The sequence below is a fragment of the Indicator indicator genome, chromosome 15 (genome assembly GCF_027791375.1).
Source record: "Indicator indicator isolate 239-I01 chromosome 15, UM_Iind_1.1, whole genome shotgun sequence".
Lineage (NCBI taxonomy): Eukaryota > Metazoa > Chordata > Aves > Piciformes > Indicatoridae > Indicator > Indicator indicator.
Window position 1 is genome coordinate 6240715 of NC_072024.1, and position 27166 is coordinate 6267880.

General features: G+C 40.8%; 2 protein-coding genes across 4 annotated transcripts; one reads left to right on the plus strand and one right to left on the minus strand.

Moving 5' to 3' along the window:
• Positions 1–9804, minus strand: ARL6IP5 (ADP ribosylation factor like GTPase 6 interacting protein 5). The gene is made up of 3 exons (XM_054387332.1): positions 9629–9804; positions 2053–2270; positions 1–1738 (listed from the first exon to the last, which is right to left on the minus strand). The coding sequence occupies exons 1-3, from the start codon at positions 9802–9804 to the stop codon at positions 1566–1568; spliced, it is 567 nt and encodes a 188-aa protein (XP_054243307.1). The 3' UTR covers positions 1–1565.
• Positions 9805–11389: 1585 nt separating this feature from the next.
• On the plus strand, positions 11390–27166 carry UBA3 (ubiquitin like modifier activating enzyme 3). 3 transcript variants are annotated; one of them, XM_054387679.1, is made up of 18 exons: positions 11390–11409; positions 11546–11587; positions 14415–14535; positions 15516–15596; positions 18526–18608; positions 19160–19240; positions 19951–19994; positions 20281–20345; positions 20889–21044; positions 21182–21284; positions 21746–21859; positions 23282–23335; positions 23745–23781; positions 23862–23943; positions 24866–24966; positions 25088–25151; positions 25267–25321; positions 26427–27166. In XM_054387679.1, the coding sequence occupies exons 1-18, from the start codon at positions 11390–11392 to the stop codon at positions 26513–26515; spliced, it is 1392 nt and encodes a 463-aa protein (XP_054243654.1). In that variant the 3' UTR covers positions 26516–27166. The 3 variants fall into 3 exon arrangements, with proteins under 3 accessions (XP_054243654.1, XP_054243655.1, XP_054243656.1); XM_054387680.1 differs by lacking the exon at positions 11546–11587; XM_054387681.1 differs by lacking the exons at positions 11546–11587; positions 15516–15596.

A 27166-nucleotide genomic window follows, 5' to 3' on the forward strand; every position in this document is an offset into this window, starting at 1 on the left:
TAGAATTTATTTTCCTTCATAATTGTGTAGCTCTTTAAAATTCTACAGTCAAGATGAAATCTTAGGTTACTATGTTCTCGAAGGGAAGAAACAAAGACCATGTGCTACAAGTGAGGAACAAGCCATTGACTCTTCAGCTGGAATATACAGACATCCTCAATAAATACTGATCACTTCAACACTTAGATGGAATGACATTGTCAGATTTCTACACAGTTCACTATGAAAACAGCATGGTAAGTTACATAAAAGCTTCAACTTGAAGGATCTTTGCTTTTTTGTAAGTTTAATTACTCCGTTAGAAAAGAGAAATGCAAGAATATTTGCAATGGAGTGTCACCTGGACAACTTTCCCCACCCTAGTGTTTGTAAGCTCCTAGCATCAAGATAATTCTATCAGAGGTGGCAGTTAAGTTAAAATATATGTATATAAAAATCCCCCACACCACTTCCAGGTGCTGTGACAGGCAAATAGCTTCATGAATTTAGAATGGGTTTTCAAAAACTGTGTCTTGACATTTATTGCTTTTACTTGTAAACCTGAAATCCAGTTTATTCCTTTGAAGAGTGTCAGAAGCACATAGTCAGTGAGATGCATGTTTTACTTATAGCTTTGTATTCTGCTTAAGAAAGAAAAAGGTGACCCACGCTTGAGAACACACATATACCTCCATCTACAAACAGCTTATACAGACTAAAGCAGAACAAGGTAAGTCCTAAAGTAGCAGGATTAAAAATACATCAATAGGGTAGAAATAGGTTGGATGAGATAGATATCTATCTGCAAACATTCTTTTTTTCCCCACAATTTGCCATAGTTTAGCTGACCTGCAAGGGAGTCTGGCTCTCCTGCAGGGAAGAGCAGTTTCTATAGATCAAGATTTTGGAGAGATCAAAGGTGCATTTTACTGGAACTGACAGCAGCACAGTGCCATGTATATTTTGCATGCTTAGACCTATTTAGACTGTTTCCCAGCTGCTAAAGGAGGAATGTGAGGTGAGGACAGGAACCCATATTCATCACAAGCATTTGCACAGTTCTACTGCTTGCTAGTTAAGCTAGGAACGTGGTCTTAAAGTGGACCACTCAAGTGAAGGACTTGGAGGATGCAAAAGACTTTTCATACATTCCAGCTCACCCTGATCATTGCCATCCTGAAGATGCTACCCAGCATAAACTGGCTGAACTGCCATCTTGTAGAAGTGAGATGAACGGGGTGTTACTTTTATCAGACAAATTTGCTACAAGACAGTTTGAGAGACCGCATTCCATAGGTTTCCATCTCTTTCTCCTCTACCTCTCCCCAGAAGAAGAGACAAGCAAACACGTTTAAGTTAGTATGTATTTGTGTAAACACCAGAACATTTTGCTATACAATAGAAAAAAATGTTGCTGCTCTTATGTTCTTAGAGGAGCCCTGAAGACCCTGGAATACCTGTATTCTGCAACTATTAATCTGTACCACGTGCATTTCCTGGTTTGTACACAAACTGAAAGCAAGCTTGAACAATAGTAAATAGCAACTACACTCCTGCAACTGCTAAAAATACCATGTTGCAGCTGCTTACTCCTTCACTTTGGATATGTAGTCAGCCAGTTTGTTGATACTATCCTCTTGCTGTTCTAGAGCATCCAGTATGATGCCCATTGGGGTCTTCTTCAGGCCTATTCCTTCCATCTTGTTCTCCAGCTTGTTTTTTATGTTCCGGAGCCTCAGGGAAGCATGGACAAACATCACTGCAGGACAGAAACACATTTGTAAATTGTTAATGCCCAAGAAGCACACAGTCATTGCAGTGCTCACCTTAAGACACTCCAATGCCATGACATCACTGGAAGAAGATGAAGTCTCAATGACTGCTTAAGTAACCACAGGTACCCATTTAACAATAGCATGAGAGATGGCTTGTGCTGTTTCGTGTCTCCTCCCCTGCAATTTTGGTTTGGGATCATTTAAATAGAGGCAGTAAACACAACAGCCAATGCAGACTTACTTGGGAAAGCTCAAGTCATGTGCCCTTAGCCCCCCAAAGAAGAGGAAAAATACTTACAGAGGAGAGGAAGTGTGATCCCAAACATGAACACCATGACATCTCCCAGATAGTAGATCAAGAAGTAGCTAGACAACATGATGACCACTACGAACGTGGTTGGGTACTGCTTCTTCATCCTGCGGAGTATATCCCTGTTGTGTGATACCCACACAAACCCCATGAACACCAGCACCACCACAGTACCACCAATAATCATGTTCAAAGGACTCAGAAATCTAGAGAGAGAGAGAGAAAAAAAAAAAAGTGTTCTCTTTCAGAGTCTTTACAACATGTGTCCATAGAGCAAACATATAGCTCACTGATAACCTGTTACTAGGGACATAACACATTAAGAAGTCAGTTGTTGCTGTTAACACCTTTATCAATCTCTGATTTTTAGGCAGAAGCTAAATAAAGCAACAAGTGTAACTGAATGAGCAACCCTTACCAGTGAATTTAGATAGTCTTTATGTTCCCTTCATGAGCATAGCTCAGGATAATGAGTTTCTGCAGCACCTCATCAATAGAGGTGCTTACCACCAGCACCTTCCTGCCTGTGCAATCCTGACAGCAGATGGAGCCAATGGTCAGTTGCCCTACTCATGACCAAAGCCAGGCTCAGCCTAGGCCTCAGATGAACTAACTTTTCAATAGCAAATTGGGAAGATAGGAGAATGTTGAGTAAAGGAAGTTACAGCACTGTTTTGTATTTCTGAATAAACTTTCTCATTGGCTTATATGCACACAAAATAATTTTGTGAACCCACAGAAGGAGCTTTCCATCACCAGCACAACAGTTGGAAGCCTATTTGCAAGCAAGCATGCCTCAGAGTCAGAAGGAACTGGAGCATAGGACAAAGGTCTTGAAGGAAGAAGAGCCAGGCCTGGCAAGAGAGTCACTGATGAGGTTTGTGTTCTATTATTGTTATCAGAGTTACCAAGCAAACCAAGCCACCAAGTGAATCAGCTTTGGACTATAAACAGCAAGTCCCTTTTCTGGACCAGAGCAAGAACATCACCTGCTCAAACTTTCCCCAAGTATCCAGAGCTCATTTCTATACTTGCATAAACTCCAGGCTCTATTATATTTCACTTCCATAGTAATAACTTATGTGATTTCACGTGCATTCTGATTTACTTGCTTGTATGTGCACCGATCTAATTACACAGCAGTTGAAGGCTCCAAGCTGTTACAACAGCAGGCTAACACAGCCCTGATAAAACCAGACACAGTCAAGATTTCCTCTTGAAGACTTTGCAGTCAGTCTTACTGTTCCAAAGCTAACAGGCAAAATGACTCATCACTCCACCCCACTGCTGAGGAGGATGCTATGGTTTGTGGTCTGTGCTTCATATCCGGCACAGGCAGAATAAATCTCTTGAACTGGTATGCCAACACTCTACCTGCAGTGCCAGAGAGCATTTTCCTAAAGAAGGCAAAACCCCCAAGAATTATTTCAGAGCAGAGTCTGGCTCTTGATTCTTTAGTTGTGCCAACAGGAGACAGGACAACTGGATGGAAAGAGATTAAAATTAAGACTCGTTCCCCACCTGCTCCTGCTACTCATACTGAAAAGCTACCAGGCCGTTTTGGAAGGGGTGATAGGGCAGACTCGCCTGTTGCATCTGAGTCACTCCCTGCAGCCAGCCAGATTATTTTTAGCACTGAATTGTCAATCTTAATAAGTTTCCAGGCTGGAAAAAGTGAACAGCATTCCTCTGGAAAGAAATCAGTTTCATTTGCGCTGCTTTGCAGCAGGAGGAGGGTGACTCAAGACTGGACCACAGTAGTGCCTGGCTTCTATACATACTACTAGACATAGCTGATTAAAGTAGAAATCAGCTCCACATCACAGCTAGCTTGGGGCAGAAATGGCCAAACTTACTCACACAGCTGACAGCAACCAATTTCTTCTTCCCAAAGAACTACAGAAAAAGATTATCCTGGAGACAGCAAAGTAATAGGCAGAGCTCCACTCTACATTTTCCATGTCTTTTAATTACTCTCAGAGCTTTATCTTCCCTGTCCTTCCCTCTACTCTCGTTACAACTTCAGAAACTGGTGGTGAGGAGTAATACCTCTCTATTTATAGGGAAGAGACCAAAGACTTCTCTGTTCTCTGCTTCATTCTGTTATTACCCAGGTTCTGTTTAACTGACTGAAGAAAAAAAAAAAAAAAGAATGCAGTCAAAAGATCCCACTTTCCTGGGGAAAGTCATTTGAATTACATGTTTTCTGAAGTGGGCTGCATTCCAATGCGTACAAGGAAACAGTGAACCTAAGTATCAAATGAAGTCATTCAGAGGCACATGAAAACAGATGGGGACAGCAGTTGCCACTGAAAACTGGTATTCAAATTATTAGCCATGTGCCCATGGACTTCAATACTGTTGATTACAGTACTGGATAGGGTGTCACATGCCAAGCTCCCCTTTATTGCTTGAGTCGCCCACAGTGTAATTCATAGCACTGAGATTCTCCTAGAAATATGTATATAGAATCCTCTTCTCCAGCAATGGCATTTCTCAGGAAGGCAGGCCTCCATTATCCAGTTTCACTCAGATCTGCTGGCATGCTGCTCTCAATAACACAATAGCTAGAGACGGAAAAGGAAAAAATATGGACAAGTTGTTTTGGAACACCATTATCTGGGGAAAAGAGAGCTGTGTAACAGCCCTAGAAGCCACCTTACAGTTGAACCACCAACATTGGCTTATTTATAGATATCAGAACATATTATGCCAAACATGCTCAGGCAAGAAGGCTGGAAGTCTTTCAAAGCTGCAGAGACAAGGTAAGTGACCAACTATTAAGCGTGCTACAAGATACCTTCTAAATATAATTCCCTTTAGCAGGTATTTATGAGACCTCTCAGATACCTAAAAATGTAATGCACAAAACTATTAGCATGGCAAAGGTCTGGTATTTTGAGTTTACACTGCTCAGATGACTTAGAGGAAGAGAAGCTCTTTTGGGGTTGGAGAAGAAAGCCACTAACTTTCACAACAGTGAAAAGAGCCAGCATTGCAGGACTAAGCAGAATTTGAGGCTAGCAGCCCAGAGCTCAGCACCCTAGCTGGATGATTTGCTGTACTGCTCTCTGTAGTAGACATGGTACAACCCTGTTAGGATACCATGACCTCCGGTACAGCTGAGACAAAGTGGCAAGAAAACCTGTCACCTGTCAGCAGCGTTGCAAGACAGCTTCCAATTGTGCTCTTGCTGCCCCTCAGAGACCAAGTTACCTTTGGCATCTGGTTTGACAGAAAGTAAACAGATGGGAAAATAGAAGAAACAACCTGCTTGGCTGCAAGGACACAGGCAGTGTCCTCTGCCAAGTAGCACCGTGGGACACTTTGTGTAAGAAGTATCAACAGACAGCAGAGTTGCTTGCATCTGGTGGGGGAGGTTGTGCAGGAAGAAGTACTGGCATCTACCTCCCACCAGCTAAACCACATTACGATGAGATACTTTGTTCTTACTGGGTTCATGTTTCTAGGCTCATCCCTACATGCAACAGGAGACAGGTTAGATTTCCCATCTAGGGGCAGGAAAGCCCAAAGAGCTCTGCTTTCAGTGACTTACCACATTGCCTCTTCCTGTCATGTTATTTCACATCTGCACACTTGTGCACAAACTTGCAGCAAGAGAGGTGAGCAGTTACTTGGAGGATACACACAGTGTTGGGGAAAAAAAAGAGCCAAGCAAGACGCATCCTTTGTGCAAGACAAGAAGCCTCCAGCAGTATAAACCCAGAATTAGGACAGGCCACAGGAAAAGCAAAAGCAAACTAGCTCCATCCTTGAATCATCTACATTTTAGATGCCTATCTCAGGGTGATTATTCAACAGTTGCTGTCACATCTGTTTCTTTGGCATGTGACCAGGCAAATCTGAAACAAGGCACTGAGCAGGATATTTGCAGTCATCCAGAACATCTTTTTACTTAGAGCAGCTCAGTTAGGCCACTACATCAAATAAGCATGAAAAGACCCTTTCAGAAGGCCTTTTGCTCCATCATGTTACAAGCAGTGGGCAGGTTCGAACATTTAAATGTTTCCTTAGACTTTTGTATTAATTTAAGTATCTTTAAAATTCTGCCCTCTCTCTCCCCATGTCTCTAGCTGTAACTAGAGGTGGCACATGAAACTATACATGGCTTGTTGTCCCAGGAGATTCAGTAATGCTTCCTCACTTACATTGCTCTCAGAACAGGAGGCAGATTCCTTTCTGCAGAACTGCCAGACCTTTAAGAACTTGTGTACTGATATTATTATGTTACATATGCTTTAAAGTAATGTGTTTTGCTTGCTTAATCTTTAATCAGGCATTAGAGAAATGAAGCACTTTACTGCTTTGGAGTTTTCATTTCAGCAAGGGAATCACTAGAAGCATGTCAGCTAAGGTAGTGGTCTGTAAACTGCCAGAGGCTGTACATATGGACAGTAGGTATTTTATAGAAGAATTAGCAAAAGAAAAAGACATTGAATCTCAGGTTGCAGTGAAAATATTGTTCCAGGAAAGAGTGAAGATGCATCATGCTGAAATCCAACACACCTTTCATTACTGTCAGATTTAGAAACTAATTTTTAGCAAGTACATGGCAACAAAAGCCTGGAAGAAATTACATCAAATCAAGTAGTTAAGTTTGAACTGCAAGACAGTGAAGCCTTGTTGGAGGAGGTGAAAGCACAGCGAAATTCCACTTATTAACCAAACATTGTTTGAGGGGAGTTGTAAGATGCTGTGGGAGGCACTGATGTTAATCACTATTTGTAGAGCTCTCACAGTGACAGGGCCCTGGCTCAGGGTAAGAACGGGCAGCTCAATTTTTATACAACAGGGAAAGGGCACAATTTGATTTAGTAAAGATCTGGATTTGTACCGGCAGTCTACTGCAACAGAGTTGTAGGGGGAAGGGAGAGCATATTTGCCCAGATTCACTCTTAAAGGAATGTGCAGGGTGTGGAGGGTGGAGGAGACAGGGCTGCTGATACCAGCCTGTATTAGTAGAGTGGCACTAATTCAGTAGTGTTGGTCTGTTGTTCACCAGTTTATTTCCTGCTTATACCTCCCATAAGCTGAAAGTAAAATCTACATGGCTGCCAAGCAGAGATCATTTACATGTAACAATAGCTGTTAGACAAGGCAAATGGAGGGAGAAAGGAAGAGAAATGATGCAGTTGAGACTACTACAGTTCCAGTACACTCATGTTAAGGTTATTCCATGCTTTGTAGAGAGATCGTAAGAGGCTAAAGAGGTCAACTTTGATGTGCAAGAGACAACAAATTGAAGCTGTGGCAATGAGAACTGTAATTCCCATATCAAGGAAGCTCCAGGCTACAATTTCTGTATCAGCTCAGCATCACCATACCAAGTGTTACTATAGCTGAAAAACACCACCTCTGTGTTCCAGGTCTGTCTATCTATAATTAGATGGTTTGAAAATAGGTAAAGCTGGTCATGGGCTAAAGTAATTTTGATCACAGGAAGACCACTACACTAGCAGCTTCAGTAATTCTGCCCTTAGGCCTGCATAAAGCCCTGGAGTTCCTACAAAGCTATGATTCATCATTTATCACTTGGCCATTCCTGCCCATCACAGAACAAAGTGCAAGGAAGCAACATAGTCATCAAGTTAAATTTATCAGGAGAACTTTCTTTACCTTTCTCCCAAGCCACAGTCTGGCCAAGCAAAAAGTATTTTTAATAAAATAAATGGATAGCTTCTCTGTTGAAGTGTTATCCTGTTTCCTTCGAGTTCCTTTCTTATCCTTTTTTACTTCAGTGTTAGAAGAATCAGATTCATCATACTCCAAAGGCTCTAAGACATGCAATAAAAAATAATTTGAGATTGAGATCCTAATTCCAGGTGTTCCTCATTCCAAAATTCTCAATTCAAAGGGTGACCACTCAATATTTCAGATACTAGAATTGCAGCTTTGATGTTAATCTCCATATCCTGTGGCTCTCTTCTTCTTCTCCACCCAAATGAAATAGTGAGGAATGAGTGGGAGATATAACACACTTGATCTGAAGAAAAAAGATCAGAGCTCAAAAGGAGAAATTTAGAAGTCTGAGTAAAAGCTGCTACCATTCCAGTTTTTCAGCCAGAGATATCATAACTGTTCAGTTTTCCCCTCACCTTCTTGGGGAGAAGAGCTGTTTTGACTTCCTGCAATTTACCTACTTCTTGAGAGCTGGCTACAGCATCACACTGCTAAACAAAGGCAAATGAGCACTGAAGTTTAGGCCAAGACCAGCAAGACCATGGAAGTCTCATCTTATCCCTACCAAAATTAAGAAGAAAGCCTACACTGCTGTGCCAAACTTTTGCATCAAGAAGTGAAAGTAGGGCTCTCAGTCCCTCCTTTTGCAGAGCAAAAGCCAAAGCTCCCTGCAGCCCAGAGAATCTTCACCAACTTAGTTGCTGGCTCGACAGCTTCAGAAGCTCTTAGATGATGCAGACTGCTTAACTAAGTAACTAAATAAATAATGGATTTAGGGGAATAATTTTCAGCTTCTGCAACATACAAGATAAGATGCTCTTCAGTCAAAATTATTCTGGCCTAGGGGCTGGGCAGTTCTCCAATTTAAGCATTTCAATTTGTGCATTGTTTGTTGTGAATAGTGGAGTATTCCAGTTTCTGTATTAAAAAGCTCAATCTTCAGCCTCTGCTGCATGTCTTCCTCAAAAGCATTCTGACCCAAGACTCTAGAGCAATACTTGTAGAAATGCTGCATAGGCTTTGATTCATAAGATGATTATAAGGTTATTTCACAATTCTGTTCAGGAAAGTTGGGCCTGATAGATGATCATATTAGATGGCACTGCCTCAAAGCTCTCAATCCTGTCCACCAAAATGAAATGACTAGGTGCCCTATTTATTTCACATTAAAGGCTTTTCAGTATGAGCTATCTCAGAAATAATAAAGGCTTGCTCTGTCCTCTGGATGTAAGCTTGGGACTGTAACAGCAGAATCTGCTCCTTTTTTAAATTCACCGCGAAGCTTTTCTCAGCTTGAGCAGTCACATTGGATAGATTTAGCGAGGAAGTGCGTATGGCTGCATAGGATACAGCTCAGCGTTTCAGAGCAGGGACATCCCAACACAAATCCACTACTGCCTTCTGCCAGGCACACGGTGACAAACTGGGTGACTGAAGCCTTCTTCCTTGGCAAAGGGGCTTGATGAGCGTGGTAGGGGGAAGATAAGGAGTCCTCAAATCTGTTAGATCCCCACCAATAAATAGATAATTTTTAAACACCACTTCTATGCTAACAACCTCCCTCCACAGGGCAGGTTCTAACCAAGCCATCATTTCTTATGCGACACCAGCTAAATCAGAGGTTTCAGGAATAGACAGAGGAAGGAAAGCAGTTTCCCTACAGCCCCGACATACCCCCGGGCAGTGCAGCGCACGGGGCCAGGCCGAAGCCGTTCCCGCGGCACCGGGCGAGACGCAGCATTCCCCGGACGGGGAACGGGGCCACCCAACAGTCCACCCCTCCTCCAGTCCCGGAGCCCGCCGCTCCCCGCAGGCCCCTCCCCGGCCGCCGCTGCCGGAGGGCAAGCGAGGCCGATGCACTGACCCCACGATGGAGACAACGGCGGCGGCCACTATCAAGTAGTTGGTCTGGTAGTAGAGCAGGTTGCTGACCACCCGGTTGTTCCATTTCGAGATGTCTTTGAAATCCGGCCGGGCGAAGCGATCCGAACCGGGGAAGAAATCATCCCAGGCCCGCAGCGGCGCCAGCTGCACCTCCATGATTACCACCAGCGCCCTGCCGCCGCGCAGGCCTAAGAGCTCCGCGGCACCGCCCCGGGGCGGCTCCCGGCCCGGCTCCGCGGGACCGGCCCCGCCGCCGCCCGACCCCTGCCGCTTCTCTGCTGCTGAAACCAGGGAGAAACGGGCGACAGCGCAAATGACAGGCGTGTGACACCGCGCCGCCCTTTACCATGCCCGGGCAGGGCCGCTGCCAGAGGCGTCGCGCTGCTGCCCTCAGTATATTCATTGTTTCTTCGGCACAAGGTGGAGGACATTGAATATCGACACGAAGAAGCTAGTTTGTGCCCTCCCTGAAACTGGGAGTCGAGGTTCAGGTGTAGAGGGAAGTGTCTGTCTCAGGCAGAGGCGCCACGGGAGTATCAGCCCATCGCAGGGTGGCTCTGCTATTGGAGTGACTGTGCCCCAAGCCCTCCAGCCTCAGAGCAGATGGCTGGCACCAGCAGCCAGTGTAGTTCAAACCCCAGCAGTCCTCATGAGAATCGCTGTTGCTCTGTATTTTTGTACTTCATTCCCTGCAGATCAAGTGCATGCATCACACAGCACCCCAGGCCTGCTGCACCAATGTGCCAAGCAACAATGTCCTACTCTCAGCAAGTTTGCTCATTACAGCCAAGCTGGGAGTAGTGGCTGACGCACCAGAAGCCTGTGCTGCCATTCATCCAGACCTGGACAGGCTGGGGAGTTGGGCAGAAGTGAACCTCATTAAGTTCGACAAGGGCAAGTGTAGAACCCTGCACCCGGGGAGGAGTAACTCCTCTGGAGACTTTCAAAACCTGCCTGGACATGTTCCTGTGCAACTGGATCTAGGCGTACCTGCATTAGCAGGGGCGATGAATTAGATGATCTCGAGGTTCCTTCAAACCCCTATCATTCTGTGATTCTATAGCACTCAAAATGAAGGCCACCAGCAAGCCAAGTGTGATCACAATACCCCCACTGCAAGGGGGTTGGGTTAAATGACATTTAAAAGTCTCTTCCAGCCCAAACCATTCTATGATTCCATGAAAACAGCTCAGGTGGACGAGGCTCCCTGGCTCGCAGACAACAACTGGTCTGAGGCTAATCCTACCTCCACCTTTTGCCTCTATTCATCCCGAAGACTTTAACAGCACCGCGATCACCACATGCTTTGTCCCTGAGGATGCCATCGCAGGCTCCTGGGAAGGACCAGGGAGATGGGCGCCGGGAGAGCCCTCGGCTGCCTGAGGTCTGGCGCTTCGGGACGAGGGAGGGAGGAAGGGCGGAGCAGGCCTCTCCAGGTCTCGACACCTCTTGGGATTCTATGAGGACGCTCCAGCCCGGGCTTTTCCTCCGCAGCCCGGGCTTTTCCTCCGCAGCCCGGTCCGGGCGGGAAGGCGGCTGTGGCTGCCAGGCCCGGGGAGTGCGGTGGGGGTCCAGAGGGCAATGCCCGCCCTATTGCCATGGAGGTCAGGGCACCCACGACCCGCCCGGCTGAGGCTCTATCTTCTCCTCGCGGAGCTCGTGGGCCCGCAGCAGTGGCGGCGCCCTGGCAAAGCACCGCCCATAGAGGTGCCGTGGGGCACTGTGGGAAGCAGAGGGAAATATGGCGGATGGTGAGGAACCGTAAGTACCCTGTATGTGTGTGCTCGGCTGCCCCTTCCCCTGCTTCCCGGGGATGGGTGGGCCCCGGGGTCCCCTCTCCCTCCTCCCCGGTCTCTGTAGCGCGATACTGACCCTTCTTTTATTCTCTCTCTTTTAGGGAGAAGAAAAGAAGGAGGCTAGAGGAGCTGCTGGCGGATGGGTTAGTGCGGGGCTGCGGGCGAGCGGGCCCCTGGCCCGGGGCAGGGGCAGGCAGTGCTTGCTGAGGGGCGGCTGGTAGGTCAGGGCGAGCCGCAGCCCCGCAGAAGAGGTTTGGGCTGGGAGGAGGCTGCGGGTTAGTTCAGGGTTGCGAGGTCCGCTGGAGAGGCGCTGGTAGAGGCGACCGTGCATGAGCGGCCCAAGGCCCGGTGGGCTGAGTGGAGAGGGGGTGGCACAGTCCAGGGCTCGAGGAGGGAGCCCAGGAAAAGTGTTAGGTGGTTTAGTGTGAGGAAGGGGAACGCGAAAGGGTGTTTGAACAGCAAGGACTGGGGAAGAGGAATCTCTTGGGGAGAGGACCAAGGGGCTCACCCGGAGTGGGAATGGGAGTTGCGGGCTTGGAGCTTGGCATGAGTAAAGGCTGGTGTGCTGGAGAGCTTTGTGACAGGAATGGAAAAAGCTGCATTGCTGGTCAGGGACCTGGGGAAGGCCTCTAGGCTAGAAGCAGGTGACTAAAAAATTGGCTGAAAATTAAAAATTCAGGCTGCGGAAGAGTTGCCTCTGCTTATTAAAACGCTAAATTCTATGCATCTGTCTTAATGGCCTTGAAAACTAATGTTCCAAAATCTTTAATCTTATCTGCTTCCATCCCTTAACTATTCCCCTCCATCTGCTTGTGGCCCTCTTCCCAAAGATCCCAAAACAGACCTGTCGGTCTGAGTAGTGGACTCGCAGGCAGTGCATGTGTGTGGTGGGGTGAGGGTCATAAAAATCCCTGGGCATGTTGGTTTGGGGGGATGCATGCCAAGTCCCTCAAAAGCATGGAGCTTTGGAGATGTGAAGGTGGCAGGGAAAAGTCTGGGCCTAAAGCAACACAAGGACTGTGGTGCTGTGATCTTTTAAACCAAATGTAAAATTAATGTGATGAAATAAATAACAATTTTGTTAAACTCTCCATAATACAAGTATCTGGTAATGCTGTAACAACACCACAAAAATAAACACATTAAAACTGGTTCTAGAGTTAAACGTAAAATCTCAGGTTGAGTTACTGGCGTTTTTTTCAGATCTCCACAATGTCCAAACCTGTATAAACCAAACTAAACTGTTTGTCACTTATAAAAGAAAATACACACCTAAACAGTAAAGGAGCACTGCTGCTTAATGGCTGATTGTCAGGGTTAAAAAAAATAGTTGCTCTTACTGTTACCAAGTGTAGCTTCTGAACTTATTTCTAGAAAAGTTAAAATTTTGAAACAATTGTTGTGATATTGACCCACTTTATTTGCTTAAGTCACTGCTTAATATACATCCTGAACACTGGTCTGCAACAGATGAGCCCAGGGTTCAGTGGATGGGGTGTTGTATTTATTCACACCTTAATTTTTTGATGTCAATTATGAAAATGGGAGGAGATACAAAAAGGCAAGTCAGCAATCAAAAGACCCTTATGAATGCAAATAAATTTTGTAGCTCTTATTTAACTGCTAATACAGTAAGTTAATTTACCTAAAGTAAATAGTTAACCAGGAATGAGTTCGGTCTGCAACCAAAATACAAGTGATGATGTATTTTTTCTGGCAGTTTCATGAGGTTTTCCTCTGTTACTGAAAAGCTGCAGAATTAATTGCCCCTAAGCTAACGTTACTGCAGATGTACTGTGTTGTCCATCATGAATTCTGTGAGGATGAAGACATTTACTGTCTTACATGTTTTCACTATATTTTCCTTTTACTCTGAGATGAGTCACCAGAAATACCCAAAACAAGCCTTCTTCATATTACTTCATAGGAGGAAGCAAGTAACACTCCTTATCAATGATGACACAACCTTTCACGCTCAGGATTGGCAAAGCTCTTTTATAATGGACTTAGTTTTCTATTAGCATAGAACAATTCTTTGCATGTATTGAGTGGAGCTCCTCTTTAAAAAAGGAAGTGTACTGCTAAGAAAGGGCCTGTTCTGTGTAGTTAGTGATCTTACCTTAAAGAATTACCTAAGAGAGCTGATTTTGAACTATTCCAGTAAATCTCTTAAAAATTTATAGTTATCTACTACTAAAAGTGACCTGAAAAGGTGGAATAAAAGGTGGGGAGTATTTGATATAAATTCTCTCTCTGATTTAAAATAAAATAGCAGCAAACATTCCTTTTTTTTTTTTTTTTCAAGTGCAAATGCTAGTGCTGACAGGATGAGACAGTGACTGAAAACCAGGGGTGTTCTAAATTCTGTAGGACCAGTTGAGGGTGAAGAGCATTCAAAATTCCTATTTTTAACACAGTTTTTTAATAAACTACTGTGAAGATTGAGAAGCTGTGTTGAAGCATCTTGCTGTTATTTCTGCAGTGCCTCTCGATTGCAGTTACAAAGTGATAATTCTCAATATGATTTATGAACTTTAAAAAGTCTGGCAAAAAGAGGATAGAGGGCTTTAATGGAAAAAAAGAAAATCACCCTCCAAATTCTAATGGGACAACTTCTTTTTCTGTGTCCTCTTTAAATATGAGGAAAATAAAAGCCAAAGGGCTAGACTCTTTTTTTTCACTTCAGGTCAACTTTTACTAGTAACAGCTATATTAGTGGGATTTACTGAAATGCTCGAGGTTTTCCCCCTCTATGCATATTTGCTTCTAGTTCCACAAATAAAACCCACTCATGCAAATGTTCATGCACATAGCTTACATGCATAAGGAATATGCAGGTTCATTTGCATGAATGGTCAATCATTTAGGTGCTTTTAAGATATATATATATATAAATATAAAGAAAAAATATTTTAGAGGTGTGGCTTTTTCTGTATGGTTTTGCAGCTGAATTTACTGTGTTCTGTGCAGAATGGCTGTTGATGGTGGGTGTGGGGTCACTGGAGACTGGGAAGGTCGCTGGAACCATGTAAAGAAGTTCCTCGAGCGATCTGGACCATTCACACATCCTGAATTCGAACCAGGCACTCAAGTGAGAAACACTTACTTTACATAAAAAAAATCTGTAGCATGTGTTGCAACTGATGTAAACAGTTTTGTTAATTGACCACCAGCAGTGTGTGAATACTAAAACTGTGTGAAAAGGTTATATTTTAATCAGCTGAACATTACGATTTTTAGAAGAACATTGTATTCTTTTTCTAAGCTTGTGTTTCTAAATTGTACAGTCAGGTGCAAGTTTGTTGTCATCCTATGTGTAATTATGTAAGAAGATACTAATCATGCTCTGTCTTTGAGTTCCATGTGAAAAATAGAAGCATTTGTTTCTGTATCTAAGGTATCAGATACAGTAAGGAATTTCTTGTGCTTAAAGAATTAAGGTTAATAAGAGTACTTAGAGAACTGGGAAAGATGTTCAGTAGGGAAAAGCAAAGTTTAGACTGTTTTAATTATTTCTTCTGCTTTCCTTTTTTGGTACATTCTGGTTTAGAGCTTACACTTGAGTGTATTTTACTGTTGCCTTTCTAATGTACTGTTTCATTATTTACTAGTTAGAGGCTGGAGTCTAGTAGAACAATTCACAGCACTTATATAGTTAAAAATGTCATTCCTTTTTAGCCAGCAGTGTTGTCTGCCTGTGTAGATCTATTTCATATTATATAAAAGTAAAATATTTTAAGGGAGAAAACATTATATCTTTAAACAGAATAAAAATATAAGTAGAACTTCCTTTTTTGCATGGTCAAAATGAATATAAAAAGAATACTGTTATCAGCAAAGATCTTGCTTTACTGTAAGTTGGAATGTAGGAACTGTGTAAACTCAACACCTAATTGAAGTCCAATATAATTAGTCTTGCAAGTATAGATTGCTGCCGTGATCTGAGTTGGTTTATGTGAAACTAGACACTGGAAATTTATCATAATGCATTTATAAGGGTTACGAAGCAAATGACAAATTGTGCTTTTTCCTGTTTAGTGTATTAATTTTCTTTTTTTATATTTTCTGCAGGGTTTTGAGTTTTTGTTAAGCACATGTAAAGTACTAGTTATTGGAGCAGGAGGATTAGGATGTGAACTCCTGAAAAACCTGGTAATTACTCAGTTTTCACCCTTTGCTTCTTAGAGTCTTACTTGAGCTTTTTTTTTTTTTTTTAGGAAATTATCTTTTCTAATCTTCTCTACCTTTGTTAAATGATATTTTTGATTATATATAGCTACTAAATTTCTAAGGTCTAATCAAAAGACAAAATATGCAATGATACAGACAATAAACTTGAAGAATGCACTTTGATAATAAGCATTAAAGGTGGTAGTCTGACATGTTGCATGTTATTTTTCTCTCTCAAAGCTTGTCATGAGGGACAACATGGTGCTATTTATGAAATGTCCGCAAGAATTCACTTCTGATGGTATTTTTCCCTAATAATTAGGAAATCAGTAGGGAAATAAAGTAAACTAAGAACAAATCCTGCTCATAACGATACAAGGAAGTGTTTGGAATACAATGGCTACAATGTTATCTTTGAAAAGTCACACTTTGAACTGTCATAAGTAGCTGGTACAAAGTTCAGTATTAACAAAGCTGAATTTAATTTCAGTTTATTTTATAGTTTTGGATTAATTCAAAGTGGGGTTAGAATTGTTGGATTTATTTATATTCTTCCGTAGTGAAAGTAGTAGATCCAGAATTACTGTGTCTGTGGTAACCTTCCTGTTTGTGGATTCTGTTTGGCTCCTGAGTAGTGGCTCTTGGGTTTTCTAGTTCCTCAAGACCAGTACATCAGAGGTTGTCTGCAGAGCCTGGTCACTCCCTCAGAGTTGCATCTGTATTGCTGAATTCAGCCTATGTAAGGGCAGCTTTGCTGAGTCAAGCCAGCATGTGCTATCTATCCTGTGTGAAAATGGCAAAGGAGGAATAAGAAATAGTGCAGGAACAGGGAAGGAATGATACAGGACTTCCCTGGTGTACACATTACCAGAAGCTGTTCTGTAGTTTTCTTACACAGTGTTAGTTTATAATGGATTCTCTCACTGTGTTCTGCAAAGCAGTTTTAATGTGTTTAAAATATAGGTATGGGATCATGTGCTGTTAGACATTTACCCAATAAATGGGTATGAATTTAATTACTTTATTAATGCTTTCTTTATCCTCACAGATAACTCATGTTTATCATCACTGTTATATCATGTTTATTATCACTGAGTTTGGCAGTTGAGACTGATGCTGTACTTTTCCATGCTTCTATTTCATAACAAGAATTTCAGTTCTTATGAATTCCATGGAAAACGTGTGGATTAATACAATAACTTATTATGGAATAACTTTTTTCCTTAATTTATACCAACACTTAGACATCACTGTTACACACATTACTACAGAACTTGCATACTGTTATTTCAGTATTTCTGAATCAGATTACCTCCAAGCCTGAAATGCTTGATCAATCAATAACCTCACTTAAAGCCAGACATTCCAGATCCATTAACACAGGGGTTTTACAGTTCCAGCATTTTTGTGTGCTTTTCTTCTTGTTGCTGATCTGTTACTGCAGTGCTGAAAAAAGATTTTACTTGAAGAGTTTCTGACAGCCGTGAGGCAGTTTTCCTTCTTTGGGAAATTAGCACTGGTGAATTTAACCTTTTCCCAGAGCTACTGTTTTATGGCTTTATTGGGACATAAATCTAATCTGTGGATAGCTCATTGAGAGGAGGATTTGTATGGGAGGTGGGACTTTGCAAGTCTGTTGCGTGTGATCAATTCCCCTCTCTTGAAAAGGTTTTAAGTTATCATGATTTATTTTTATCATCTCCATTAGAAAGCTCATAAGTAAATTTAGAGTTTATTCACATTTATTCATGTCTTTGGGACAACAAATAACAAATTTGGTAAAGACTCCAGTCTGTATGCTTGTGATGTGCTAGCCTTGTTCTTTCCCTTAGCAGGCTCTCCCGGTCTGCTTTGATAGTGCCGAACATTTACCGATGAAACAGAATGATTTTTCAGTGTAGGGTACCCAATAGGACATACAGAAATCCTTGCTTTTCTTGCTAAAATTCACTTCTAGCCTGATAAACTTTAGCCCTGTTGCTCATTTTAATGTTTCCCAATATAGCACTTTAAATAGTTGCTTCTCATGGGATGGCTCTGCTTATTCAGAAAATGGAAAATGAAAGGTTCAAAGGTCTTAAAAATATAACAATATTGATTCTTAATGGAATGGGACTCAAATTTTTCTGGGGTCACTTCAGAACATCAGAACACATTTCCTTTCTTTAAACCCACTGTTTTACAGCTGTTGTTTCCCTTTAACCACAACTCACATTGTTTCTTTGTACGTGACAGATGTTAATACTTTATCAGATCAGACCCACAATACAGTTTTAAGACACTTTAAAGTTATTTGCCAAATCTAGCCAAGGGCTTTGTGCAAACAGATCCGGCAGAATTTTGTCAGAGATCCAGCATGTTCTTGGATAACGAGGTGACTTTGTGTTTGCCTTCTGTTCCAGCACTGCATGCTGGCTTACTTTGAACTCTAATTTGAGGGTGGATGTGTCAGACTTATTTATGCCAACTGTGAAAATGATGAATGTTGAAAACCTTAAAATTTTAGAGGAATTAAACATTGATTTTCCATTCCTCCCAAGCAAGGATGTGCTTCTGTTTTTTCTTCAAATTACACATTTTTTCCCCCCCACAATGAATGCTTTTGATATACTGCAGTTGTGAGGGAATACTGCACATTCCCCTTACTTCAGCCTAACACTGGCTTCCCCATGCTATGATTGGGAAGGCTAAAGCAATATGTTTGGTAGAACATTGTCTTTGACCATTGGAATGCTGCTAATTTCATCTGTCTAATTGTCATCATTAGCAACCCATCAAAGAAGAGCCAGGGAATGGGGAGCAAGTATGTTTGTTTCTCCAAAGGTTGCTTTTTTGGCATGTGAAATGAATTCTGGAGCACTAACAAGCATTTTATTACCCATTGGATGAGGTTGACTCTCTCTTTTTACAGGCACTGTCTGGCTTTAGGCAGATCCATGTTATTGACATGGACACCATAGATGTTTCTAATCTCAACCGACAGTTCCTCTTTCGGTAAGTGATACTGTCACCATTTGACTTTGGCTTTTCTAAATGTACCTAAACAAATAGGGGAATATGGTCATTATTTTGGTTCAACAAGATGTCATTAAAGATTACTGAACTTTCATATCACAGCAGTCCTCAAAATTAACTAAATGTTGTTTTGTGATTCCTTCTGTTTTTGAGATCTGTGATGTCACAATTTGAACATGAAGGTAATTAACATACATTCCTTAACTTCCAATATAGCTAGTAATGGATGGAAAAAGTGACACCAAAGAATAACACACACAGATTGAGATACCAGTTTTTCTGGTACCCTTTTTTTTCCAAAACAAATTGAAAAATTGGTGGATTTTTTTTTGTGCTGATAACTGTAGCTTCATGGATGTGTTTAGACTCTCATATTGAATGCTTCACAGGGATGTCTTAATGTTATCTGTATCAATAAATCGTCATACAGCAGTGATTAGCCACTTAATTCAGTATTGCAGTACGTAAAGTCTTTAGAAAATTGACTTTACTGAAAAAATGCATTGGAAATTGCTTGGATTTTATCCCAGACCAAAGGATGTTGGGCGACCAAAAGCAGAAGTTGCAGCAGAATTCCTGAACAGCCGCATTCCCAACTGTACTGTCATACCGTATCCTTTCATAGAGAAGTAGTAGCCCTGAAGGCTTCAACAACTCCTAGCAAATTCTGTAGGTGGTGAGACTATCTAAAGTATTTTGCTGCAATGCTCTCTTTTTTGTGCAGTAAAAAACAGCTGGTGATTGAGAATTCTTTCTTGGTGACATTAGCATACAGGAAATATGCATAGGGAGAGAAGACTGAGGTTCAAGAAACTATTTTGTATGTTTCCACTGAGTCTTTTTATTCAACTACAATATTCTGATTTTTACTGAAATATTAGAATTATGGATTTATTCCCCACAGTGTTTCAAGTATGTACCAATAGGAGACCTTAGTTTATAAACATAAAGCTGCACTTAGTTCTACAGGATTTGGTGAAAGCATGTGTTTTGAGGTTCCTAAATGGTTTGCCTGCTGAGCTTTCTCCTATATGTGACTATTACATTGTGTCCCTTACTTTTTTTGCCAGATACTACAGCTTCATCTGTGAGAATTTTGTCTCTTGCAATCATTTTTTTTAAAGGTATCATATTAAAGTAAGTAAGGCTTACTTCATAAGCAGGTAAAGTACTTACTAAGTACTTTATAATGCATTAAAGTATGTTATTGTTTTATAATTATACTAAGACATTAGATAAAGCTTTGGCTTTAGGTTAGCAAATAGAAAACAGTGAACTTAACTACTTCATAAATAAATTCCTTTACTGGGCTTACATTCAGGTATTTTAAAAAGATTCAAGACATGGATGAAAGCTTCTATCGACGTAAGTGGTATTTATTTGGCTGCCAAACAGCCACTGGTGCCTTATTGCAGTTGTTGCTACTTTCTGCTTTTCCTGGTAGTTAGATTGCTAATTATTTTAGTCTTCTACAGTATACTGGAAGCAGAAGTAAAAGTCCAGACCAAACTTAAGTACCTGCCACCTCACTCTAGGGGAGGTAGTTAAACTACAGTCAGTTCCTCCAGATTGTTATGGACAGAATACTTTGCTTGTATCAAGAAGCATGCACTAATGTAGACTTCAAATAACATATGTTTTTTCCCCTTAGAGTTTCATATTATTGTTTGTGGGCTGGACTCTATAATTGCAAGAAGATGGATAAATGGCATGCTGGTAAAGTCTTCAATTGTTTTAAAGCCTGATTACTGCTTGAGTATAGATCACTAAAATCAAATGTATTTCTGTAGAATGAGTCACTAAAATGATCTCAAGGCTCACAGCTCAGAAACTTACAGGTTTCTGTATCTGTTTCTGTTTTTTTTTTCTTTATTTATAGCTAGTTTTATCCTAGTGAATTTGTTTATAAAATAATAATCTTGAGTAATTACCAGTATTTAAAAGCCAAAACAACAAACCAAGGATCAACCCTCCATATACTTCAAACCAGCCAACTATTTGTTCTGATACACTAAAGAAAATAATAACATTTGTCAAGGGGGTAAGAGGAGGTGGAGGTGTGGTTTGGTAGCTGAAGTTCTGTGCACTCTCAAACAAGTAGTATTTCATATGTTATCTATCCTTAAAGTAAGATGTATATGAAACATTCAACCTTGTGGTGTACCAGTGAGAATAAAGTCTTTATGAGTTTTTTTCCTGCAACTTTCTTTAAAAAAAACAAACAAACTAACCAAACAAAACCCCTCCTTTATTTGTTAGATGTCATTTTTACATTATAAAAATGGTGAACTGGATACAGACTCCATCATACCTTTAATAGATGGAGGGACAGAAGGATTTAAAGGAAATGTTCGTGTGATTATTCCCGGTATGACAGCATGTGTGGAATGCACACTTGAGCTTTATCCACCACAGGTAATTGCAACGGTGGTATTTATTTATTTTTTTTTTTTTTTTATTCTCTAATTTTCCTCTTTGCTTGTTTACTTTCCTAGTGCTGTATGGAATGTTTTAAATGCTTTCTTCTGGTTTTGTTCCCCTGCCCACACCAGGTCAATTTTCCTATGTGTACTATCGCATCTATGCCCAGACTGCCAGAGCATTGTATTGAATATGTGAGGATATTGCAGTGGCCAAAGGAACAGCCTTTTGGAGGTAATCAGGCTGATGCTAAGCTGACATTTCTCCTTATAACTAATTTGTTTTCAGTTAGGTCTTAACAGCTACTTCTAATAAGATAGTCCTACCTTTTAAGCTTAAGTGGCTCATTGCCATACTGAATCAGCCTCCTCTGGGCTGGTGATAGATTTTGTTGGACTCGCTCTCCAGTTCCATGTTCATGTGTTTAACTGTCTCATACTGCACAGTGTTTTCCCTGACTCAAAACAGAACCTTTAACAGCTCCATAGATCTGTGAAGTTCAGATAGTTTCTGTACAGAACGTGTTGGAACTTGATGATGTTTGTAGAAATGATGCTTTAATTAAATTGTCAAATTTTAATAGCTTAATGGATTGTTAGTTTTAACCTAAACTAAAACAAAAGGTTTTTTTTGAGAAGTATTTCTGAAGAACTCTTAAAATTGCAACTTATGTGTAATTCTTAACTTCGCTGTAGAGGGTGTTGCATTGGATGGAGATGACCCTGAACACATACAGTGGATTTACCAGAAGTCCTTAGAAAGAGCATCACAATTTAATATTAAGGGTGTTACATACAGACTCACACAAGGTAAGGGTATGGCATTCCACTAACTTCATGGCATTTGCAGTTAGGCTGGACTGGCATTGTTTGTTTTTTGATACGACTGAGGTGACAGCTGTGCTGAGAAATAATGGTTCTTTTCTCCTTTAGCATCTTCAAACAGAAAAAAGTAACTTGTTTCCTGTGCCAGCGCAAATATTTTTATGATTAGTCAGATGTTCAGGCATTCATCATGAATCAGAGGAACTTACCTGGGACAAAACTGAACATTCTTTTTGCCATCTTATTTTTAACCTGGGGCAACTTCAGTTTACATTACACAGTGACCACTTTTGCTGGGTCAAAGAGCAGGAGCAAAAGAATGTGACTGCCTCTTTTAGCAACAGCAACACTTCATGCAAGTTTAAGCTGGTTAAGACTATAGCGTCTTGTCTTACTGCTGCATGTGCCTCTGTTCACACAGAATACAAGTGCAGAATGCTGTAACTCATTTAATCAGTGTTCTAAATGCTAACCAAATAGAAAATAAGTGGAGAATCTCATACAGAATCTCCAGAATTTGTGGTAACTTCCATTTGTTGACTTACAGTATTCAGAATACATTTGAAATGCCACACTTGAACCTGTGTGCCCATCTATCATAAAAGAGTGAAATGATTCCTTGTGTGTCTTCCTCAGATTCCACATAGTGTACCGTAGACAGTCTTTGCAGCACTTCATATTGGCTTCTCTAGTAGTATTTTTGTAGTACAGATAAATGTGAACTCTAGTTATGTACATGCACAGTTTTCAGAATTTGAAAATGGCTTTGTTTTAAAGGACCTGGCAGAAAGAACGCCAAGTTCAATGTCTTACTCCAGTTTTCTCAGGTGAAGGGGGACAAGTCAATAATTAGAAGCCAGAGGAACTCCAAACTACTTTGGACTTTGCTGTCTTTTAGGCAGGCCTGAAAAAAAGAGTGAACCTCCTTGTTCCTGATACACAAACACCTATGTATAGGAAGTCTTGTAACGGTGTGTCCTGTGCTGTGTGACTGGATGGGCTCAGTAAGAAGAGTTGAATGAACTTTGGGCAAGCCTGTTCTTACAGAAGGAATACTAGAAGCAAATGTCTTTCCATTATTTATTTCTGCAGTTAAACAGGAATAGAACTGAGTTTTAAATTATTTTTCAGAGCCAAATGCAGAATACTTGTTTATAGAGTTTGTTTACTAGATCTCTTTGTGTGGTACCTCTTATTTTCTCAACATGCTTGATCCATTCTTAAAATACAAAAATGCCAGAGTACTTGAGAAGCCTGGCGTTACACCTTATCATAGAAATTCTTGGGAAGTTTAAAGCACCTTTGGGTACAGCCTTCTATAATTATAATGGCTAAAAGTCTTCCCTCAGTAGAGGGAAGTTTTTCCAGTGTTTGGAAAAGACAAAGTGGTATGTTCTGTGTTCGCAGGGGTGGTTAAACGAATTATTCCAGCAGTAGCTTCTACAAATGCAGTAATTGCAGGTATGTTAACAGAACTCATTTCACTTCTGTGTTACAGACCTTAGAGTTGTAAGGCAGTAGTTTGGAATTGAGAACTTGGGCAATTGTAACGTTTAGATGGCCCTGATTTATTCTTATGGTCTCGTTTCTCTTTATCATAGACTGTATAAATGTTAAGTTCATATATGGCTGTGGAAAAAAAAATACTGGAAAACACAGTATGTAAGTTTAACACAGTCTCAGATTAGTGCTCAAACTATGTTATTGATACACAGAACTAGCAGCTACCTTCAGGTGTTTATCTTTCCTATTGCAAATTGCTATACTCAATGGGTTGGGGTTTTTTGTCTCAACTGTGCACTAATGTCTGCATGTTCTGAGATAGAGCTAGAAAGTGAAGAAACTGAAACTATTTTTTTTCTCATTCCAGCTGTTTGTGCCACTGAAGTTTTTAAAATAGCCACAAGGTATTTAATTTCTCATTAATAACATACATTATTTTGAGCACAATGCCACATATTAACACTTAACATATTTGTCATTACAGTTCATACATGCCTCTTAACAACTACTTGGTGTTTAATGATGTGGATGGATTATACACATACACATTTGAAGCTGAAAGAAAGGTTAGTGCCATTGAAGGTTTGAAGGGTTGATTCCATGATTTGTATGTATTTCTTCAACCTGACATTGAATCTCTTGGCACCTAGCACTGAAAAATATTATCTCTGAGGTTTTAAAAGCATAAACAACGGTGCTCCTAGACTGATATGTCTCCAGAGTATTGCTTTTAGCATGTAGGATAATGATTACTTTTTTTTTTTTCACCTTCTGTGGTTTTGGGGTCTAATAGTGATGACAGTGGTGGTGGTCCATGTAGAGCAGCAGGACTGCTTACCTTCAGATCAACAGATGTTTTTACTTGATGTCTTGGTAACAAAACCTTTTCTCCTACCCATCAGTTTACCAAAACTTATTGTGTAGTAGATGTAGTGGCATATTTAATTTTTCCCCATTTAGGCAAGATTTATTAATACTTAGAAAAGTAGCTTCTAACATAAGGGCGGTTCTTCAAACAGCTGTTTCTGTGGTGACTGCTGTTGCAACATTGGTATCTCAACTGCTTCTGCTATGCTACTGCAGAAGAAAACAGGACTTGCTTTTTTTCAAAGTCAGTCGTGAAGATTTCCCGTGGTACACAGAAAATGTGGTTTACAAAATAAAATATACAATCCCGAGACTTATAAGCAAATCCTCTCAAAAAGGTTATAACAACTATTGATTTGAAAGTCTGTAGTATTGCATTTTTATGTCAGATGAAATTGATAGTTCACAAATACTTCAGCTGCTGTTGGGACCCATTGGACAGAGACGGATTTAATGAGAAATTGTTTATCGTCATTAATGTTTGCAACATTATTAATACTTCTAGAGCGAAAAGTTTAAAAGAAGCTCCACAATCACACAAATAGTTTTGAGGCCTTATTAGCAGCATTTTAAAAAAATGATATTTGACATAACATGGATTATTGTGCTACTTTGTTTTAGGAAAACTGTCCAGCCTGCAGCCAGCTTCCCCAAAACATAGAGATTTCCCCATCAGCTAAATTGCAGGAGATCTTGGATTACTTGACAAATGATGCTTCACTGTAAGTGTGCAACTGTTCTGACTTACTTGATGATAATTTTTGGTAGTTTAATGTATAGAAAAAGTAATTTCTAAATGTGTTTTTACCTGATCGTTCTTTTTTGGAAATGTTTTACATACAGGCAAATGAAATCTCCTGCAATCACAGCAACTATGTATGGGAGAAATAGAACACTTTATTTACAGGTAATCTGAATGAACATATGTAGTTGTATTTAGTCTTAATTTGTTTAAATTTACTTTCCTGAATTTGAAATGAAATACTAGGCTTTTTCTTTCTTCTTTTTCTTTTTTTAAACAGACAGTAGCTTCAATTGAAGAGCGAACAAGGCCAAATCTTTCCAAGACACTAAGAGGTATCATGCAGTTTTTGTGTGTAGCTTTTCAAGATACTGCTCTAAAGAGAGTCTCAAATTAGTTCCATTCCCCTGTATGGCAGGTTTAGCTTTGTTTTGCACCATGCGATAGAATGTGCTTCCTTATCCTTTTACGTGTAGTATAGCTCTCTCACGTTGCTCAGAGGTGAGCTTTGAATTGCTCAGGTGTGAAGTAGATTCACATTTAAAGTACAGAGAAAAATGCTGCAACAAATTGAGCTGATAACTGATGTAAATTAAACATACTTCACTAGTATTTTAGCTATTTCTTCATGAGGTCTGTTAACTTCCTGGTTGAATTAGATCATAGAATGGCTTAGGTTGGAAGGGGCCTTAGAGATCTACTCCAATCTCCCTGCCATGGGCAGGGGTGTCTCTCAACTAGATTCGGCTGCTCAAGGCCTCATCCACCCTGGCCTTAAACACTCCCAAAGAGGAGGCATCCGCAACCTCCCTGGGCAGCCTATTCCAGAGTCCCACTATCCTTGTACTGAAGAACTTGCTGTAGGATCCAATCTAAACCGACTTTCCCTCAGCTTAAAACTGTTCCTTCTTATCCTATCGCTGACCCTTAAGAAAAGTCCCTCTCAAGCCTTCTTGTAGGTTCCATTCAGCTATTGGAAGGCAGCTATAAAAGTACCCCTGGAGTCTTCCCTAGGCTGAACACCCCCAGCTCCCTCAGCCTATCCTCAAGAGCAGAGGTGTTCCAGCCCCTGGATCATCTTTGTGGCTCTCCTCTGAACTTGTTCCAGCTGCTGTGTCCTTATAATGGTCACACCAGAACTGGACATAGTATTGGAGGTGGGGCATCACAAGAGCAGAGTAAAGGGGCAGAATCCCCTCTCTTGCCCTGCTGGCTGCACTCCTCTTGATGCAGCATAGGATACAATTTGCCTTCTGGGCTGCATGAGCATGGTGCTGGCTCATGTTGAGATGAATGCTAGTTCAACTGGTGAACTGTTTGCAGCTTTTTTCTGTTCTATTTCATGGTTTATGGATGACATTCATAACTTATTTTTTTTAATCAGAAAACAAAAGAAACCACAGAGTTTTGCTGTACTTAAAACTTTTCTTTTTGTTTCAGAACTGGGGCTTGTGGATGGCCAGGAGCTTGCAGTTGCTGATATTACAACACCACAGACTGTGTTGTTCAAGCTTCACTTCATCACTTAACTTATTCATGAGTAAACTGCATACACAGGGAGAGAAACCTGTACCCACCCTGTGAAACAAGCATACTCTGTGCGTGTTCAAGCAACCTGAAACGTTCATGTTAGTTCTAGCTTCATTCAAGGTTAGGTAATCCAAATGAATCACCGTACTTCAGAATTGTATGTAGAAGCCAATATTTGGTGGATTATATTTGTATAAATGCTTATTAATATACAGAACTCTGATGTATAAGAATACACTTTTTTTTTCCAGTTGTTGATATCAAAATGGTAATGCTAAAATACTTTCAGACACGTGGAAACTTGAAGGTAGCCAAAAATTCTTGTTGTCAGCACGTGTGTGTACAGATATGCGAAAAGAAGACCCTTGAAAAGGAACCACAGTGATCTGGTTCTAAATTGTATCACTCCTATACATTGAGGAGTCACGTTTAAAACCAAAAGAGTAAAATGAGCATTTTCCTGTTATTTTATATTGATCTGTTCAGTTTTATGAAAGTTGTTAACTATGGAAGAAATTACTTTGTTTACAAGCAAACACAAAAGGACAAAACCATCAACTCTACATGAAAAATCCAGACATGTCCACTTGCAGTTCTCGAGCAGCATTGCAACAGTATTGCAGGATTTATGTTCAAGTATGATTGGTGCT

Bases quoted from the DNA above. Each gene is read 5' to 3' on its own strand.
- ARL6IP5 (XM_054387332.1), bottom strand. From the start codon at position 9,804: ATGGAGGTGCAGCTGGCGCCGCTGCGGGCCTGGGATGATTTCTTCCCC. The intron at 2,271-9,628 runs GTCAGTGCATCG...CTCTCTCTCTAG, and splicing joins GCCGTTGTCTCCATCGTGGG to ATTTCTGAGTCCTTTGAACA. The intron at 1,739-2,052 runs GTAAGTATTTTT...TCTGTCCTGCAG, and splicing joins GATCACACTTCCTCTCCTCT to TGATGTTTGTCCATGCTTCC.
- UBA3 (XM_054387679.1), top strand. From the start codon at position 11,390: ATGGCGGATGGTGAGGAACC. The intron at 19,241-19,950 runs GTATCCTTTCAT...GCTTACATTCAG, and splicing joins CCCAACTGTACTGTCATACC to GTATTTTAAAAAGATTCAAG. The intron at 20,346-20,888 runs GTAAAGTCTTCA...TTTATTTGTTAG, and splicing joins GATGGATAAATGGCATGCTG to ATGTCATTTTTACATTATAA.